The sequence below is a fragment of the Lynx canadensis genome, chromosome D1 (assembly GCF_007474595.2).
Source record: "Lynx canadensis isolate LIC74 chromosome D1, mLynCan4.pri.v2, whole genome shotgun sequence".
Lineage (NCBI taxonomy): Eukaryota > Metazoa > Chordata > Mammalia > Carnivora > Felidae > Lynx > Lynx canadensis.
In genome coordinates this window covers 71,525,205-71,543,480 of record NC_044312.2, presented here as the reverse complement: position 1 = coordinate 71,543,480, position 18,276 = coordinate 71,525,205, and the positions used below count along the sequence as shown (strand labels likewise).

General features: G+C 45.6%; 1 protein-coding gene across 4 annotated transcripts; it reads right to left on the bottom strand.

The window, feature by feature from the left end:
- Nucleotides 1-9,348: 9,348 nt before the first annotated feature.
- Nucleotides 9,349-15,671, bottom strand: CALCB (calcitonin related polypeptide beta). Of its 4 annotated transcripts, none has more exons than XM_030332938.1 (5): nt 13,192-13,274; nt 12,976-13,070; nt 12,566-12,712; nt 10,265-10,449; nt 9,349-9,803 (listed from the first exon to the last, which is right to left on the bottom strand). In XM_030332938.1, the coding sequence occupies exons 1-4, from the start codon at nt 13,195-13,197 to the stop codon at nt 10,290-10,292; spliced, it is 408 nt and encodes a 135-aa protein (XP_030188798.1). In that variant the 5' UTR covers nt 13,198-13,274; the 3' UTR covers nt 9,349-9,803; nt 10,265-10,289. The 4 variants fall into 4 exon arrangements, with proteins under 4 accessions (XP_030188798.1, XP_030188801.1, XP_030188800.1 ...); XM_030332941.1 differs by lacking the exons at nt 9,349-9,803; nt 10,265-10,449; nt 13,192-13,274 and adding exons at nt 11,166-11,697; nt 14,143-14,433; nt 15,530-15,671; XM_030332940.1 differs by lacking the exons at nt 9,349-9,803; nt 10,265-10,449; nt 13,192-13,274 and adding exons at nt 11,166-11,697; nt 14,143-15,223.
- Nucleotides 15,672-18,276: the final 2,605 nt, after the last annotated feature.

The window sequence follows — 18,276 nt, the reverse complement described above, 5'->3', positions numbered from 1 at the left end:
GGCCAAGTAATCTTTGACAAAGCAGGAAAGAATATCCAATGGAATAAAGACAGTCCCTTCAGCAAGTGGTGTTGAGAAAACTGGACAGCAACATGCGGTAGAATGAACCTGGACCACTTTCTTATACCATACACAAAAATAAACTCAAAATGGATGAAAGACCTAAATGTAAGGAAGCCATCAAAATCCTCAAGGTGAAAGCAGGCAAAAACCTCTTTGACTTTGGCCATAGCAACTTCTTACTCAACATGTCTCTGGAGGCAAGGGAAACAAAGGAAAAATGAACTATTGGGACCTCATCAAAATAAAAAGCTTCTGCACAGTGAAGGAAACAGTCCGCAAAACTAAAAGGCAACCAGTGGAATGGGAGAAGATGTTTTCAAATGACCTATCAGATAAAGGGTTGGTATCCAAAATCTATAAAGAACTTATCAAACTCAACACCCAAAAAACAAGTAATCCAGTGAAGAAATGGGCAAAAGACATGAGTAGACACTTCTCCAAAGAAGACATCCAGATGGCCAACAGACACATGAAAAAATGCTCAACATCGCTCATCATCAGGGAAATACAAATCAAAACCACAATGAGGTACCACCTGACACCTGTCAGAATGGCTAACATTAACAATTCGGGCAACAACAGATGTTGGCGAGGATGCGGAGAAAGAGGATCTCTTTTGCACTGCTTGTGGGAATGCAAACTGGTGCAGCCACTCTGGAAAACAGTATGGAGGTTCCTCAAAAAATTAAAAATAGAACTACCCTACAACCCAGCAATTGCACTACTAGGTATTTATCCAAGGGATACAGGTGTGCTGTTTCGAAGCACCTGTAAACATGCACCCCCAATGTTTATAGCAGCACTATCAACAGTAGCCAAAGTATGGAAAGAGCCCAAATGTCCATTGATGGATGAATGGATAAAGATATATATACAATGGAGTATTACTCAGCAAACAAAAAGAATGAAATCTTGCCATTTGCAACTATGTGGATGGAACTAGAGGGTATTATGCTAAGCGAAATTAGTCAGTCAGAGAAAGACAAATATCATATGACTTCACTCATATGAGAACTTTAAGATACAAAACAGATAAACATAAGGGAAGGGAAGCAAAAATAATATAAAAACAGGGAGGAGGACAAAACATAAGAGACTCTTAAATATGGAGAACAAACAGAGGGTTATGGGGGGGGGGGAGTCATGGGAGGGAGGATGGGCTAAATGGGTAAGGGGCATTAAGGAATCTACTCCTGAAATCATTGTTGCACTATATGCTAACTAAGTTGGATATAAATTTAAAAAATAAATTAAATGATAAAAAAAAGAAAAAGAAATTACACGCAAACTCAGAAAATAAAAAAAGAATAATATGGGACTTTAACAGCTCACTTAAGATCATCCAAATAGAAAATCAACAAGGAAAGAGTGGCTTTGAATGATACACTGGACTATATGGATTTGAATGATATATTCAGAACATTCCCTCCTAAGCCAGGGTAATACATATTCTTTTCAAGTGCACATGGAACATTTTCCAGAATAGATCACACATTAGGCCACAAAACAAGTCTCAACAAATTCACAAAGACTGAAGTCCTACTACGCATCTTTTCTGACCACAATACTATGAAACTAGAAATCAACCACAAGAAAAAATCTGGAAAGAGCACAAATACATGGAGGTTATATCACATGCTACTAAACAATGAATGGATCAACCAAAAAATCAAAGAAATAAAAATTACATGGAAACAAATGGAAATGAAAACACAATGGTCCAAAATCTTTGAGGTGCGGCAAAAGCAGTCACAAGAGGGAAGTTTATAGCAATACAAGTACCTCAAGAAGCAAGAAAATCTCAAATAAACAACCTGACCTTACACCTACAGGAAGCTAGAAAAAGAACAAACAAAACCCCAAACCAGCAGAAGGAAGGAAATGACAAGGCTTGAACAGAAGTAAATTATAATAGTGGGGCACCTGGGTGGCTCATTTGGTTGAGTGTCCCACTTTGGCTCAGGTCATGATCTCATAGTTAGTGAGTTCAGGCCCCACATCGGGTTCTGTGCTGACAGCTCAGAGCCTGGAACCTGCTTTGAGTTCTGTGTCTCCTTCTCTCTCTGCCCCTCCCCTGCTCACACTTTGTCTTTCTCTCTCTCAAAAATAAATGAACACTAAAAAATTTTTCAAAAAGAAAGAAGTTAAATAGAAACTAAAAAAAATACTAAAATAGATCAATTTAAAAAATAAAATGCAACTTAAATTTTACCTATTGTTCTTTTCTGACATTATTATATAGGGCTATAAAATTTTCTAAAGTTACCGCTTTCACTACATCTTCAAATTCTGATGTGAGGTATTATCATTCAGTTCTAGATATTTTAAAAAATTTAAAATTTTCCATTATGATTTCTTCTTTGATTTCTGGCTTGTTTTAAAATCTTACATAAGGGGCGCCTGGATGGCTCAGTCAGTTCAGCATCTGACTCTTGATTTTTGCTCAGTTTGTTAGTCTGACCCGTGTCAAGCTCTGGGCTTGACAACATGGAGCCTGCTTAGCATTCCCTGCCTCTCCCTCTCTCACTGCCCCTTGCCTGCGCATGCTTTCTCTCAAAAATAAATAAATAAGCATTTTTTAAAATAATAAAATAAAATCTTACATAATTTCCAAGTATTGAAATATAATAATAATAATAATATGCTATGCAAAATTATTATTATTATTATTATCTTAATTGCATTATGGTCAATAAATATGCTGGCCAAGATGGAGTCAGCCACTACAACCTGTCTCTCACACTAATTGCAACTAAAACCTCCAGACAGAATACAAAAAGAATCTACCTGAGAGCTCTTAAAATTAGTAGCAGGGACACCTGGGTGGCTGAGTCAGTTAAGTGTCCGACTCTTGGTTTTGGCTCGGGTCATGATCTCACAGTTTGTGAGCTCGAGCCCCATACTGGGCTCTGTGCTGACAGTGCAGAGCCTGCCTATGGTTCTCTCTCTCCCTCTGTCTCTGCCCCTCCCCTGCTCGCTCTCTCTCTCTCTCTCAAAATAAAGAAACAAACTTGAAAACAAATTAAAAAGAAAAGTAATCAGTGGCAGGTACGTTATTGGGGAGGGAGGGCAAAAGAATGGCAAAAACGCCAGTAAGTTCTCTGGGGTTTTTCTTCCCCCTCTTTTCTCTTTTACATTTAGCCCAAGTTGTCTCCATCATGGGATTGTGCAGCAAGCACAGAAAACAAAACTCTGAGAGAATCCCCCTCTTTCTGGCCAGAGCCCCTTCAATCTAGATTTTCCCTTATTTTTTATTTTCCTTTTTGCTCCCAGCTCTGTTCCAGTGCCAGCCCCAGCGTCCACGCTCCACATCCAAAATGCAGTGGCAGTGCAGGCAGCTAAAACCTGTATCTTTGACAAGGCACCGTAAAAGTGGATCTTTGAGTGCCAAAATCTGTGGGGGGGGGGAGGGTGGGGGTTCTTTTTCCTCTTCCTCGCTTTTCTCTTGACACTTTGCCCAAGGGTAACTCAAGTGCCACAAACCCAGCCCGTGCAACAGCATGCTGTGTGAGGTAATAGTGAACACTCTTAAAATCAAGGAAAAGATAGCTATGATTAGCAGAGAAATAAAAACGGTTTAAAAAAATGGGTGAATGAATAAATAAATGGAATGTTATTCATGCTAAACCCAAATGAAAAAAACATGGAGGAACGTTAAATGCATATTACTAAGTGAAAGAAGCCAATCTGAAAAGGCTACATATCGTATGATTCCAACTTTGTGACTTTCTGGAAAAGGTGAAACCATGGAAACAATAAAAAGATCAGTGGTTGCCAGGGGAATGAGGAACAGGCAGAGCATGGAAAAATCTTTAGGGCAGTGAAATACTCCTCATGGTTATAATGATGGAGATGTGTCATTATTCCCCAAACCCGTAAATGTGCAACACCAGAGTGAGCTCTGAGGTAAACTATGGACTTTGGGTGATTATGATGTGTCAATGTAGGTTCATCCTTGGCAATACATATATACATACTATTCTGGTGAGTGATGTTGATAATGGGAGAAGGTATGCATGTGTGGGGGCAGGGGGTATCTGGAAATCTCTGTCCCTTCCTCTCATTTTTGTTATAAACCTAAAACTGCTCTAAAAAATAAAGTCTTTATTTTAAAAATACAGCATAATATATACAGTACAGAACTATGTAAAATATACACATAAAGAAGGCAATAAAAAATCACAGTGCTTGAATTAAACCTATTGAAATCTTTTATTGTGTCTTGATTTTTCAAATTTTCTGTAATTTGTTTTTCTTACTTGATTAAGCAATATCATTATGTTTATTACAGCACACATAATAACAAGCAGAATACATGATATGTGTAGATTATTTGGTAGCAATAATCAAGAATGTAAATGTATATGGACAGAAATTAGAAGGTATTTATAAAAATAAAAGACCGCCAAGTAATATTCCATTGTATACATATTTTATATTACTCAGTGATCAAAAAGAATAGAATCTTGCCATTTGCAACATGGATGGAACTAGAGTGTATTATGCTAAGTGAAGTAAGTCAGTCAGAGAAAGACAAATATATGTCACTCCTATGTGGAATTTAAAAAACACAACATATGAACATAGGGGAAAGAAAGGAAAAGTAAGATAAAAAAACGTAGAAGAAAGCAAAACACAAGAGACTCTTAAATACAGAGAAAAAACTGAGGGTCTCTGGAGGGGTGTTGGGTGGGGGATGGGCTAAATGGGTGATGGGCATTAAGGAGGGCACTTGTTGGGATGAGTCCTGGGTGTCCTATGGAAGTGATGAATCACTGGGTTCTACTCCCAAAACCAATACTACACTGTATGTTAACTAACTTGAATTTAAATTAAAAAAATAAAATAAATTGAAAATAAAAGACTTTTTAAGGAAAAAAAATATATGTATATACTTGCCAAATGACAGCAATCCCATTCCAAGGTATTTACCTAAAAGAAATAAAAAATCATTAGTTTCCTAGGGATACTATAACAAATTACCACAAACTTAGTGGCTTCAAACAGCAGAAACTTATTCTTTCATTCTGGAGGCCAGAAGTACAAAATCTATGTGACAGCAGGGCTCTCCTCCCTCCAGAGACCCTAGGGGAATATCCACTCCATGCCTCTTATAGCTTCTGATGGTTGCAGGTTAACTTGGCTTCCTCAGCTTGTGACTCTCTGCCTCTTGTCTTCTCGTCACCTTCTGCCCTGTGTGTAACTTCTCTGTGTATCTCTTATAAGACTATATCACTGGATTTAACACCCACTTATACAATCCAAGCTGACCGCATTTTCAGATCCTTGTAAATTATATCACCAAAGACCCTTTCCCCAAAAAAGGTAACATTCACATATTCTGGGGATCAGAACATGGACATATTTGGGGGGGGGCATCCAGCCCACTACACTTACTTTCACTCAAAAATCTATACACAGAAATTTATAGCAGCTGAATTCATAAATTCCAAATACTGGAAACAATCCAAGTATCCTTCAAGGGATAAATGAAGCAACCATAGTACATGCCTACAATGTAATACTGCCCAGCAATAAAAGGAAACAAATTATTCATACATGCAACAACATGGATAAATCTCAAATGCATTATGCTAAGTAAAAGACTCAAAGCTATATACTGACTTCATTTATTTGATATTCTGGAGAAGGCAAAGGGATATGAATAGACATTTTCCAAAGAAGACATACAAATGGACAACGGGAACATGAAAAGGTGCTCAACGTTACTAATCACTAGAGAAATGCAATTCACAACCATGATGAGATATTATGTCACCACTCTTAGAACGGCTATTATCAAAAAGATAAGAAATAGCAAATGTTGGCAATGATGTAGAGAAAAGGAACCCTTGTGCACTGTTTTTGGGAATGTAAATTGGTATAGCCACAATGGAAAACAGTATGGAGGTTCCTCGAAAAATTAAAAATAGAATTACCATATGATCTAGCAATTATACTTTTGAGTATTTACCTGAAGGAAATGAAATCATTATCTCAAAATGGTTTCTGCACCCCCATGTTCATTGCAGCATTATTCACAATACACAAGACATGGAAATGAAATAAGTGTCCATGGAGAGATGAAGGGTAAAGAAAATGTGATACACACACACACACACACACACACACATCATTTATATATACAGAGAGAGAAATATATAGATATAGGTGTAATGAAATTTTATTCACCAAAAAAAGAAGGAAATCCTGCCACTTGTTACAACATGGGTAGACCTTGAGGGTATTACACTAATTGAAATAAATCAGAAAGAGAAAGACAAATAGTGGATGATCTCACTTATATGTGGAATTGAGAACAAAAACAAAAACAAACGCCAAATTCAGAAAGAAAGCAGATTGGCAGTTGGCAGAGGTGGGGGATGGGGGAGGTTGGCAAATTTAGTGAAGGGAATCAAAAGGTACTAACTTCCAGTTATAAGCTAAATAAGTCCTGGGGATGTAATGTACAGCATGATTACTATAGTTAATAGTATGGTACTGCATATTTGAAGGTAGCTAAGAGAGTAGATCTTAAAAGGTCTCGCTCATCACAACAAAAAATAATCGTAACAATGTGTAGTGATGGATGCTAACTCGACTTAGTGTGGTGACCATTTCACAATATCTACAAATATCAGATTATTATGTCGTGCACATAAAAGTAATACAATGTTATGTGTCAGTTATATCTCAATTTTAAAATATAAAAAATACACTATACAGACAGACATAACAGTTGTTTCTGGGGGGTGAGCGGTGGTGCAATTGACTGCAAAGGAGAAGCATGGCAGACTTTTGAGGAGCAATGAAACTTTTGTATCTATTGAGGTAATGACGCAAGTCAATGTATTTGTGAAAGTTCACAGAACTGTGCACAGAATGGATTTTCTTTGTGCAAATTTAAAACGTTATGCCTAAATTAAAAAGAGATGCTGGAGCTGGGACTCTGCAAGCTGCATTTTCCTTCATCCGGTGGTCTGGCAGAGAGGACGTTTCCAAATTTCCAGTTTGGTTCCGTTTTCCCATACTCCTCCAACAGTTTTGTCGCACCTTTTCAAAGAGCCCACATCTGCCCACCTCTCTTCTCAGTGGTCTGAGCATCCTTCTCCAAGGTTCTAGATTGTCAGTGCCTGACCTCTTCTTATCTTTGTTCCCCCAGCCCTGAGGATAGTAGCTGCCTCCCTCACTTCCTATCTCTGCACTAACTCTTGTTCTCTTTCATCTTTTCTAAACCCTACTTAGTTTCTTTTTTTTTCCATTTTTTTAAATGTATTTATTTGTTTTGAGAGAGACAGAGACAGTGTAAGAGGGGATGGGTAGAGAGAGAGGGAGAGAGAGAGAGAATCCCAAGTAGGCTCTGCACTGTCAGTGCAGAGCCCAACACAGGGCTGAGACTCACAGAACCATGAGATCATGACCTGAGCTGAAACCGAGAGTCAGACACTTTTTTACTTAGCCAACTGAGCCACCCAGGTGCCCCTACTTGGCCAGTTTCTTATATTCTTTCCATTAAAATTATTGATGCGGTTTCTGTTTTACTGACTAAATGTTGAGAGGAAACCAACGTCTTTCCTATGCCCTACAAGGTCCTACATGATATGATCTTCCCTCCTCATTACTTCTCAGACCTCACTTCCAACTTCTCTTTCTCCTCATTCACTGATTCACAACAAATAAAGCAGATAAAGAAACATGTTAAATCTCACCACAGAAATGTGGTCATCAAGGGGTGCCTGAGTGGCTCAGTCCATTAAGTGTCAAACTCTTGATTTCAGCTCAGTTCATGATCTCACAGATAGTAGGATCAAGCCCCACACTGAACTCTTCACTGACAGCACAAAGCCTACTTGGGATTCCCTCTCTCCTTCTCTCTCTGCTCCTTCCCTGTTTTCTCTCTCTCTCTCTCTCTCTCTCTCTGTCTCTCAAAATAAATAAATAAACTTAAAAAAAAAAGAAATGTAGTCATCAGAATTCAACGTGTGGAGAACCCCAGTGGACAAATAACTTAGTTCCTCCAACAAATAAATTGCAAAAGGGAAAAAAAATAATGGAGGGCAACGTCTAGATTAGAAGAGCCTTAAAACATATAAACCAGCAAAAACAAAAAACATATAAACCAGCAGCAATGTGGAGACCTAATCTGAGCCCTGATTTTATAGACACCAAACATACACATATATAAGATAATGGAGGAATTTGAACCATGACTGGATGTGAGATGAAGGAATTAAGAAATTAATGTTAATTTACTTTAGTTGTTAAATGGGACTGTGGTTATGTTTAAACGTCCCTCCCATATATGGGGAAATATTTATAGATCTATAGATGTTACAATACACCTGGGCGGTGTAAGAGATGGCACATAGGTGTAATAACATTGACCATAAAAGGATCATGTGTTGAAGCCAAGTGTCTTCATTAGTCCGCTGGGACGGCTGTGACAAAATGCCACAGACCAGGTGGCTTATAAACAACAAATATTTATTTCTCAGTTCTAAAGACTGGGAAATCCAAGTTCAAGTCACCAGCAGATTCACATCTGGTGGGGGCCCCTTTCCTCACGGCAGTTCTTCTCACTGTGGCCCCACATGGCAAAAGAAGCAAGGGAATTCTCTCCACCCTTATTTGAAAGGGCACTGGTCCCATTCAGGAGGGGATGACCCTTATGACCTAATCACCCCCCCCCCACCAAGTTCCCACCTCCCAAGACCATCACTTTGGGGCTTAGGTTTCAATATACAATTTTTTGGCTAGGCAGGGTAGGGTGGGGATGGAGGGAGCGCACACAAACTTTCCAACATGTAGCACCAAGCAATGGGTAAAAGGGATCCATTTTATTATATAAAGACTAGGTTGTTTGTATGTTTTAACACGGTCCATTTGTCTTCAAAATCTGAGGGTCTGCCATGTGAGGCAGTTAGGTCAAAGAATGGCTCACAGGTCTCTGGAACTCATCAGAAGTCATTGTCAAGAAGCATATAATGCAGTGGTTTCAACTGTAGGCTCTGGAAACCAACGCCTGAGTCTACTATTGTCTATCTCTGTGACCTTGGACTTCACTTCTCCAGGCCTCTGTTTCTTCAGAGGCAACGTGGAAATACCAATGGTATCTCCTTCGTGGAGTTGTCATAAAGATTAAATGAATTAATACGTATAAAACACTGTCTTAGAATATCAACTGTCCCAATTTGAGTAAGCACTCAAAACATGTCAACTGTTAGTGTTATTATTATTACATAGGGAAACAAGTTGAAATGAATCACCAGGGTCTCAAAACACATGTATCCAAAATATGTTTTTAATCTTGATGAAGTTCACAAATGATACAACACTGAGATTTCCTTAAATAAAGTCTACAGTCATGTTCTTAGACAACAAGGCAAAGCATCACCATTACCACATGTCCCCAGAGGCCACAAAGGCAATGACTTATTGTCCCCCTAAGGTTTGCAGAGCTGCTGTGATCAACAGGATAGCTCTCAAAGAACCAGTTTGCTACCAGATAAGCCAACGATAGATGCCACCACCACACTGACACACACAGAGTCAAATATAAAAAGGATACACAATACATATGGAATTAGCTTATTTTGCATTCACTTTCATTCCTTGTAAGTGACAAAGGTGCTTTTTTCAGTATCTGTTGGGATGCAAACATGTATATCTTCCATGGGGCCTTCCCACCAAGTGTTGTCAACAGAAATTAACAGAAGTGGTGAGTTCAGCTTCATGGTGACCTGAGATGGGAAAAAAATAAAATAAAAAAAGAAGACAAAGAAGGAAGAAGGAAGAGGAAGTAGAGAAGGAGAAGAAGGAGGTGTTGGCGAATAAGAAGGACAAGAAGGAAACAACCACAATTATTATAAAAAGAACACAAATGTACAGGAAAACAGCATTTACAACCTATAGGTATGAGATGTAGACAGACTTTTATGGCAAATGACGGGAAAAAAGCAATTATCATTTGGCAAGCATTTTATTTCTCATTTCTCTTCTCAGAGAGATGACGCTGCATGTCTGCAGCCTGTGTCAATGCTCTGATTTCAGGCTGAGTTGTGGAAGAATCTCACCACTGAGAAGGAAGCATGTAATTGGAAAGAAGGGATTTGAAGACCCTTCCCAGGTCCAGTGGGTTTCATAATGTGGCTCATAACCCCCAAATCCCCTCCCCTCCGGCCCAACAGAAAAGGGCAGTCACCTTCTTCCTGGAGTCACTGAGCTGCTCAGGCATGAAGGTCCCTGCGGCGACGGCCAAAGGCTTCGGAGCCCACGTTGGTGGGCACAAAGTTGTTCTTCACAACACCTCCAGATCTGCTCAGCAAGCCTGCCAGCCGATGGGTCACACAGGTGGCAGTGTTGCAGGATCTCTTCTGGGCAGTGACGCTGATTTGCAGGATGGAGAAAGAAGAGGTCTGTCAGTGAGAGGCGAGAGGCAGGAGCCTGCCCCTGAGGCCTTCATAAAGAGAATTTCAGCTCTTCGACATACCGCTTAAGAATAAGTGTTTCTCCTAAATGCAATTATTAAAGCTGTTAGGAGAAGTGGCCTGGCAGCTTTTGCTAGGAGCCCTGCCCAAAGACCTTCGTGAAAAAAAAACCCAGTGCCAATGTGATGAGCACTGGCTGTTGTATGGAAGTTTGCATCACCATATCATACACGTGAAGCTAATATTACGCTGTATGTCAACTAACTGGAATTTAAATAAAAACTTAAAAAAAAAAAAGAAAAAGAAAAAACCCCGTGTCAAGCCATGAGGCATGTACTGAAATCAGCACTTACCGTCACATACAGTCTCTTTAGAACCAGGATGAAGTGGTCACCAAAGGCCCAGCCCAATCCCAAGACATGCAAGGAGCATAGAGAAACCATAGAGCAGCCACAGGCACCATCAAAACCACTTTCCATGGGAAATGAAAATTCCCTGATGTCTTACCTGAAAGAGGCTGTGAGAAGAGGGAAACAGCGTCCTCCCCCAGAAGTGTCTACCTGTTTCTCAGCACACCTGTTCTTGACGGTGGAACTGGTTCACAAGGACCACTCACCAAGCCCTGTACCCAGCTACCCTGAGGCTAACGCTACTTTTAAGCATAGGTTCTGGGTACTCTCAAGCCTTGGACACAACCAGAGTAATGACCACCACAGTGCAAATCCTTTTAGAAAATAGGTTTATTCATCAATGATGAAACATGAAGGATGCAGCAGAAATTGGGGACTCTACCATGAAATCCTCTGGGATCTCAAGAAGCTTCCCTCACTCTTGCCTCTAACCTGGCCTATGAGTCCTGCTCTCTTCCCTTCCATCCTGAGGTTCCCCATATTCTCTGTGATAAGCAAAGCTACCAATACCAGCTTGAAGAGCGATCAAAGTGGAATCTGCATGCATTTAGTTCAAAAATGGGAGCAAGAAGGGAAATCAGGAAGGAGTGGAAGGAGTCTGGTTGCCATCCTGGGGCACCCCAAAGCGGGGTTACTGGCCCTTCTCCAAGCTGCTGGCTATGTCCCTTTTCTTGCCAGGTGTTTCAGCCCCGAAGCCGATGCCAGAGAATGTATGAAAGTTGTTCAGGTCCTTCGAGTATGCGCCCAGCACACAGGTACTCAGATTACTGCACCGCTTAGCTCGGAAGCTGTCCAGGCTGCAGGGAAAAGACATGCCAGACAATACCATGCGCCAGGCCCGCCCCTGAGGGCAGTCATGCAGAAAGTTAGACGAGGGAGGGGCACCTGGAGCAGAGGCAGGAGGGGCAGGCAGGAGGGCAGCTCACACATCCTCCATTAGGAGAACTCCGAGGCTTGCTGAGCCAGGGCAGCGTGGGGCAGGGTTGCAGCAGGGAAGGGGTGCTCTTTCCTAGCCTTCCGCATGCTTCTCAGTCCCTGCTCTGCAGAGAGGTCCTTAGGGTAGATGCAGGTACAGCACATGCCAGGCAGTGCCGGGGCCAGGCCAGGGGCTGGCGTGAGCTCCAGGCTCAGGGGACACGGGGAGGTGGGGCTGGGGAAGGGCGTCTGGCCCCATGACAACATGCACGTCTCCACAGATCCTACACATCTCAAGCCCCCAGACCTACCTCAGGTACTGCTCTACCTGACCCCACCCTCTGCAAGGCCTTTGGCTTCACCTTGCAAATGTGCAATGAAGGCTCCTTGTGGGTGTGAAAGAACAACACACACAGGTTAAATTTCTAAAACATCCTGAGATATGCTGAGTCCATCCCCTGGCTTCACACTTACCGGTCCCAAGTCAGCCAATGCTGGGAGTTTCCTTAGGGCAAGACAAATTCCCCCCAAGTAAGTGATTCCGTACCTCCCCATTTCATTTCCTAAAAGCTTTCAGGAATGTGTCTTTTTGTCTAACCACAGTCTCTTCAGCTATACCTGGACCTCTGTCTTCCTCAGAGCTTGAGAATGACTGGGCCCTAGGGCCTGATGAACAACCACAGCCTGCTGGCGCCCTGGCCAGATGTTGTATTTCCTGGGGTATATGCCAGGGCAGGGTGGGAGCCTTACCTGGAGCCCTCTGTCTCCTCCTGCTCCTGCTCCTGCTCCAGTTCATTTGTCTTCCCCTGCACGTAGGCCTTCACCAGGGCAGCCAGCAGGAGGCGCCCTTCCTTCTCACTGAGTGTGGTGGGGTCTGGGAGGCTCTCCAAAGCAGACCTTCAGGGGGGAAGCAAATCCAAGAGAGGCTCTGAGCCCCTGACTGCCTCCACCCCATGACAAGTAGCAAGGCTTCCTGGTCCCTGTGACCTACCCTGAGGATGTGCCCCCTCCCCCGACTCCCAACCCACAAGGCCCAATCTGAGGTCCACCTGAGGGTCTTAATGCACCAGGAGCCTTGCTGCTGTGACCTCAGAGGCACAGAACTGCCTCAGCCCAGGGGCAGTAGAAGGGGAGTGTTCTGTGGCTTCCGGCTGTCTCACCTGAATGGTGCCGCCTGGAGGCTGCCTGCCTGGCACAGGACCAAGATGCTGAAAGCCAGAAAGGGGGAGGACTTCCCGAAGCCCATGATGCCTCTCTGTAAAGAGAGAATGATATTACCACTGCGCCAAGACCAGCCAAGGCCTGGGGCCCACAGACCTAAGTGCCTGCTCTGCCGCGCAGGTCTTGTGGCCTCAGGTTACCCCACCTCCCCATACCTCCATTCATTTGCCAGATGGGCTGCTGTGAATCTCAAAAGATACAGTGCAATGAATGGCTTTGTAGAGCAGAAACAAGTGTCTCAGGGTGTGGTGGAGTTCTGTGGAAATCGGGGAGAAGCCACAAACGAGTGCATGCATGCACACAAACCCACACCTTCCTTCCGCCCTTTGCAGAAAACACGCGGGGACCCACCCTAATGTCAATTTGTTCTCCCATTGCTCTAGTCTTCTCAGGAACTGAGAAATCTAGGACCACCTACCCCTTTCTTTTGGACTTGGCACTAACGCATGGGACAGGAAAGCAGGAAGGGTACCTTGGAAAGGAGCACTGGTCTATCCACCCAGTATCTGGGTTTGGATTCGAGGAAGATTTTAAATGTGCAGTTACCGGTGTGTCAGGGCTCTGCCGGCCCAGTCCGTCTACGCTGGAGCGCAGTTTGGCAGTGGGTGCTGGGCGCCAGCATCTGGAAGTGAGCCCCCTTGTCCTGCGCGGCTGACTGCACAGTCGCAGGTCCCCTCCGTGCCCCAGGGACGCTCGTGGGCTGGCGGCGCCTCACAAGAAAGCTCAAGGCTGCACCGTCCCGAGAATCAAACATGATCCCTCAGGACACAGACCGCGCAGGGCATTCCCAGACCAAACTCGAGCAGGATTCTGCACGCCCAGGGGTTCTAACGAAGGGGCCGCAGACCCGCCTACCTGAGCTCGCGGAGCTTCCAGCGCCCAGGCAAGCCCTGGGAATGCTTGAAGTTCCATCTGTGCTAATTAGAAGAAATTGCTCTCCTCTCAACCGCCCCCCTTCCCCTGAGCGGGACAGAGAGCTAGGAGCACCTGCCGTAGGTGGGCCGCGATGCCCGTGAGAGGCAAAGGAAAGGCAGACAGATGGAGCAAACTAGATGAACTAATCCAGAGGCAAGTTATTAGAGTGGGCAGAGTGGGGAGTTCCTCACCTGGAGACGAGTTTCTGGAGAGCGCGAGCGGCCGGTCCACCCCGTTGGACACAACGCCTGCTGCGGGCGTCTTCCCCGCGGAGCTCTCGGCTCTTATTCCAGCGACAGTGGGAGGGGGGTCCCCACGAGTCCGCGCGGCCAATCCAAAGTGGCCAGGACCGACCCAGCTCCAGTGGCGTCATTGCTCGCTCTCCCTGCACTGGTTCTCTAGGGAGGGGAACCATCCGCTCTGGCTGTCTTTTGCAATGAGGTCATTGCTTGGAGAGCGGGAGGGCAGGGAGGGGTGGAGAGCTTTCGACGACGTCCAGAAAATGAGGGCCAATGGAGGAGAGTTTGGAGTCAGCCACAGTGAGGGACCAGAGCTTCTCTCACTGTCTTGGTGCCTGAACTCTAGTCTTGAAGCCCCTCTTGCTATGCCAGTAAGGACCCCATCTGGCCACCTGGACCCCGAGGAGTCCTGGGTTCTAAAAAGGGATCTCAGCTGAAATAGCCCACTGTGAAGGAGTTGGATGGAGCAGGGAGGGGCCCTGAAACATTGATCTCTTTGGACCACCTTGGGTGCCCCTGAGATAACCTCCGCACTTTCCTCACCCCCCAGGCCACCTGCGCCCCGGCACCCTGCACCCCTCAAAGTCGTTTTGCTTCTAGTCTGGCAGCCAGCCAAGCCTCCTTCGCCTCACTTCTCTGGGACCGGTAGGAGTGGTCAGGAGGACTGGGGAAGGGGCTAAGCTGCCACTGGCTACAAGTAGTGCTAGGCATTTCCCTCCTAATCCAGAAACCTCGACTGTGGGTTCAGCATGCCCCCCTCTAACCCAGGACCCTGCAATGCGGCGCCGCCGGAGTTGGTTTACACAGCTGTCCTGTGCTTCTGGCTTCTGTTTGCTAAGCTGCTGGGCTGGGACAGCCTGTGCCCAGGTTTCTGCCCGTCTCGCTCCATACCCCTGCCCCACTTCTCTGAAGCGCTTCATTGTCGAGTGGGCGCGCGTCCTGCGCGGTCCCGCAAAGGAGAGCCGGTGCTGCAAGCCTTAAGGGCAGACTTCAGACTTTCACACACGCGCCCCTCTCAGCTACAGGCCGCTGGTGAGCGCGCTCACACTGCCCGCGGGGCGCACGTCCCGGGCTCATACACCTGGTCCCCAGCCACCAGCTCTGCCTTTCGCATTCACACACGGACACTTCGGTCAATAGCCAGCACTTGCTGCAACAGACGTGCCTTCGCGAGCTGTTTGCAAGTGAGCGCGCGCGCAACAACCCAAACCAACTTCTCCCAGACCCGAAAGCAGCCCCCAGAGTTTCTGCTTTAGGAAACAGGCACGTTTTACACACACATACGGGTGCACACTGTTCCCCAAGCACGCACATCCGGGCGCATGGACTCAGCCTCTACCTTCTTTCTTGAGGAAAGGCAGTTTCTCGGAGTCGGCGCTGCGGGTACTCACAGCACCCGGGCGAGGGGAAAAGATCCCGGGCTCTTACGGAAAGGAGCGCAGAGTGGACTGGCAGGTAGAGGCAGTGGGGAACAAGTGAAGAAGTATCACCCACCCTCCGGACCTTAGGCTAGCCCTTTCTTGGGATGGGGGCTGTGCCTCCCCAAAGCGCCCTCGGGCCCCTCCTAACTTCGGGTAGCCTCTAGAGAAGCCTCGCCCAGAGGCTCGTGGCATCCCACCCGCTGGTGCTTCCTGCTTCTGCAGATCAGAAAGGCGCTCAGGGGCTGCCCTGTGGGTCTGTCTTTTGCTGTTGCAGGACCCTGCCTTCGGAGCGACGACGGGTTGTCCTCTAGCACCTGGGCAACAAAAACCCCACGCAACATCCCAAAGAATCCTGACCCTCAAAGCCAGCCGCTCTTGCGGGGCCTTCTTGCTACTCTAGCAGGCAGAGTGCACAGTGGCTTCATGACCCAGAGTCGCCCCTAACCCCTGAACGCAGCGTGGCACCTACAACGTGGCCTAGGGCCATAGCGGACGCGGAGGGGGGACAGGGCCCTTCCTCTTTCCAAAGCCCTGCAAATACGACAGACCTCTGGGTCGCTGTCCCCGGATTCCAGCAGGAGTGGAAAGGCACGGCTGGGAGACACTACCTAACTGACGCCTCTGCCCTCCACACCGCCTCTTTCCGGACCACTGCCACCCGTCTCTGAGGTCTGGCAGAGCATGTAGCCCGCTCTAGCATTTCGGGATTGGACCATCCCCCACCCCCACGCCTGAGCTCTGGGGACTGGGAGAAATCGCTGGGCCCGTGTTGGGAGGAAGGTGAGGGGGGAGGGGTCGGAGAGAAGATCCGTAAGGCCCCGGACCCTAGAGCCCCAAGCTGCTTAGCTTGGACGAAGTTAGTGGCTCGCTGAGCGGGGGAAGCTGGCGAGGCGCGCGGGAGGAGTCAGGTCGGGGTTTGGTCTCCCCGGGAGGCCCACAAATATGAATCTGGGGGCAATTTGAATCCTTGGGGTTGAGGGCTGGAGAGGGCTGAACTGGGATCAGCTGCCTGCACTCTAACAGGAGTGTGCACCCGACCCAGAGGCAGATCTTAACACCAATATACCTGGATCCGCGCTTTGAACATCTTCTTGCGAGCTCCAATAGGGCCGGCTATTTTAGCTCCAAGCACCCAGAATTATTTGACATAATCTTCTTCCTCCTGTCTTTGCACAGTACCTGGCGCACAGTAGGTGTGCAGCAAATGTCCAGTGAAGGGGGAGTGAGCAAGAGGATGAATGAGTGAAGAGTTCCATGGGTTGATTACAGTAAGAGTCAGCAGTGAATTCGCAGCCAAGTTGAACTAAATAGACCCAATTTAGATCCATTAGATGGCAAAACAGATCCTTGGTCCAAAGACGCACCTCTTTATTGAATGGAAGGAATCAGTGTCCTGGAATCTGTTATGAGAGCAAGTACTGAGGGCTTCTTCTCTTCAGAAGCTCACCAGCTCGAGAAGCACACAAGGCAGTTTTCCTCACCCCATCCTTGTATTATATCAGTGAGTGAATGGAAGAAAAAGTCAATACAATAACTTGCTTTCTAAATTGAGAAAATTACATTTTGACTTCCCTGGAACTGTTCTGAGCTCCAAGGCATCTCCAATCAAACCAGCTGGCATAAAGATTTATAAAGAATAATTTCATAGAAATTTCTTATGCTTTTAAATTGTCTCAAGTATTTGCTCAGTTTAACTATCTTATGTAATTACTTTTAAATTTTGAAACTGCTAGTCTTACAATTTTTTTTAACTTTTTTTTTTCAACGTTTATTTATTTTTGGGACAGAGAGAGACAGAGCATGAACGGGAGAGGGGCAGAGAGAGAGGGAGACACAGAATCGGAAACAGGCTCCAGGCTCTGAGCTGTCAGCACAGAACCTGATGCGGGGCTCGAACTCACAGGGCGTGAGATCATGATCTGAGCCGAAGTTGGATGCTCAACCGACTGAGCCACCCAGGTGCCCCTAATGTTTATTTATTTTGGACAGAGAGAGAGACAGAGCATGAACGGGGGAGGGGCAGAGAGAGAGGGAGACACAGAATCGGAAACAGGCTCCAGGCTCCGGGCCATCAGCCCAGAGCCCGACGCGGGGCTCGAACTCCCGGACCGCGAGATCGTGACCTGGCTGAAGTCGGACGCTTAACCGACTGCGCCACCCAGGCGCCCCTAGTCTTACAATTTTAGAGAGAAACAGATTCCATGTACTAACCTTCTTGAAGTTTATTTTCATTTACTTTGACCTACTCTGTGTTCTTTACAAATTTCCTAGGAGAAATATTCCTTAGAAGAAAGTTTCATTCATGCTACAAATATTTATTGAGGGCCTACTATGTGCCAGACATTGTTCTAGGTACTAGCAATTCATGGTGGACAAAACAAAAACTCATGCCTTCCTGATGCTTGTATTAAAATGATGTATTTAGGGGCGCCTGGGTGGCGCAGTCGGTTAAGCGTCCGACTTCAGCCAGGTCACGATCTCACGGTCCGTGGGTTCGAGCCCCGCGTCGGGCTCTGGGCTGATGGCCCAGAGCCTGGAGCCTGTTTCCGATTCTGTGTCTCCCTCTCTCTCTGCCCCTCCCCCGTTCATGCTCTGTCTCGCTCTGTCCCAAAAATAAATAAAAAACGTTTTAAAAAAAAATGATGTATTTAACAGAAATCCTTGA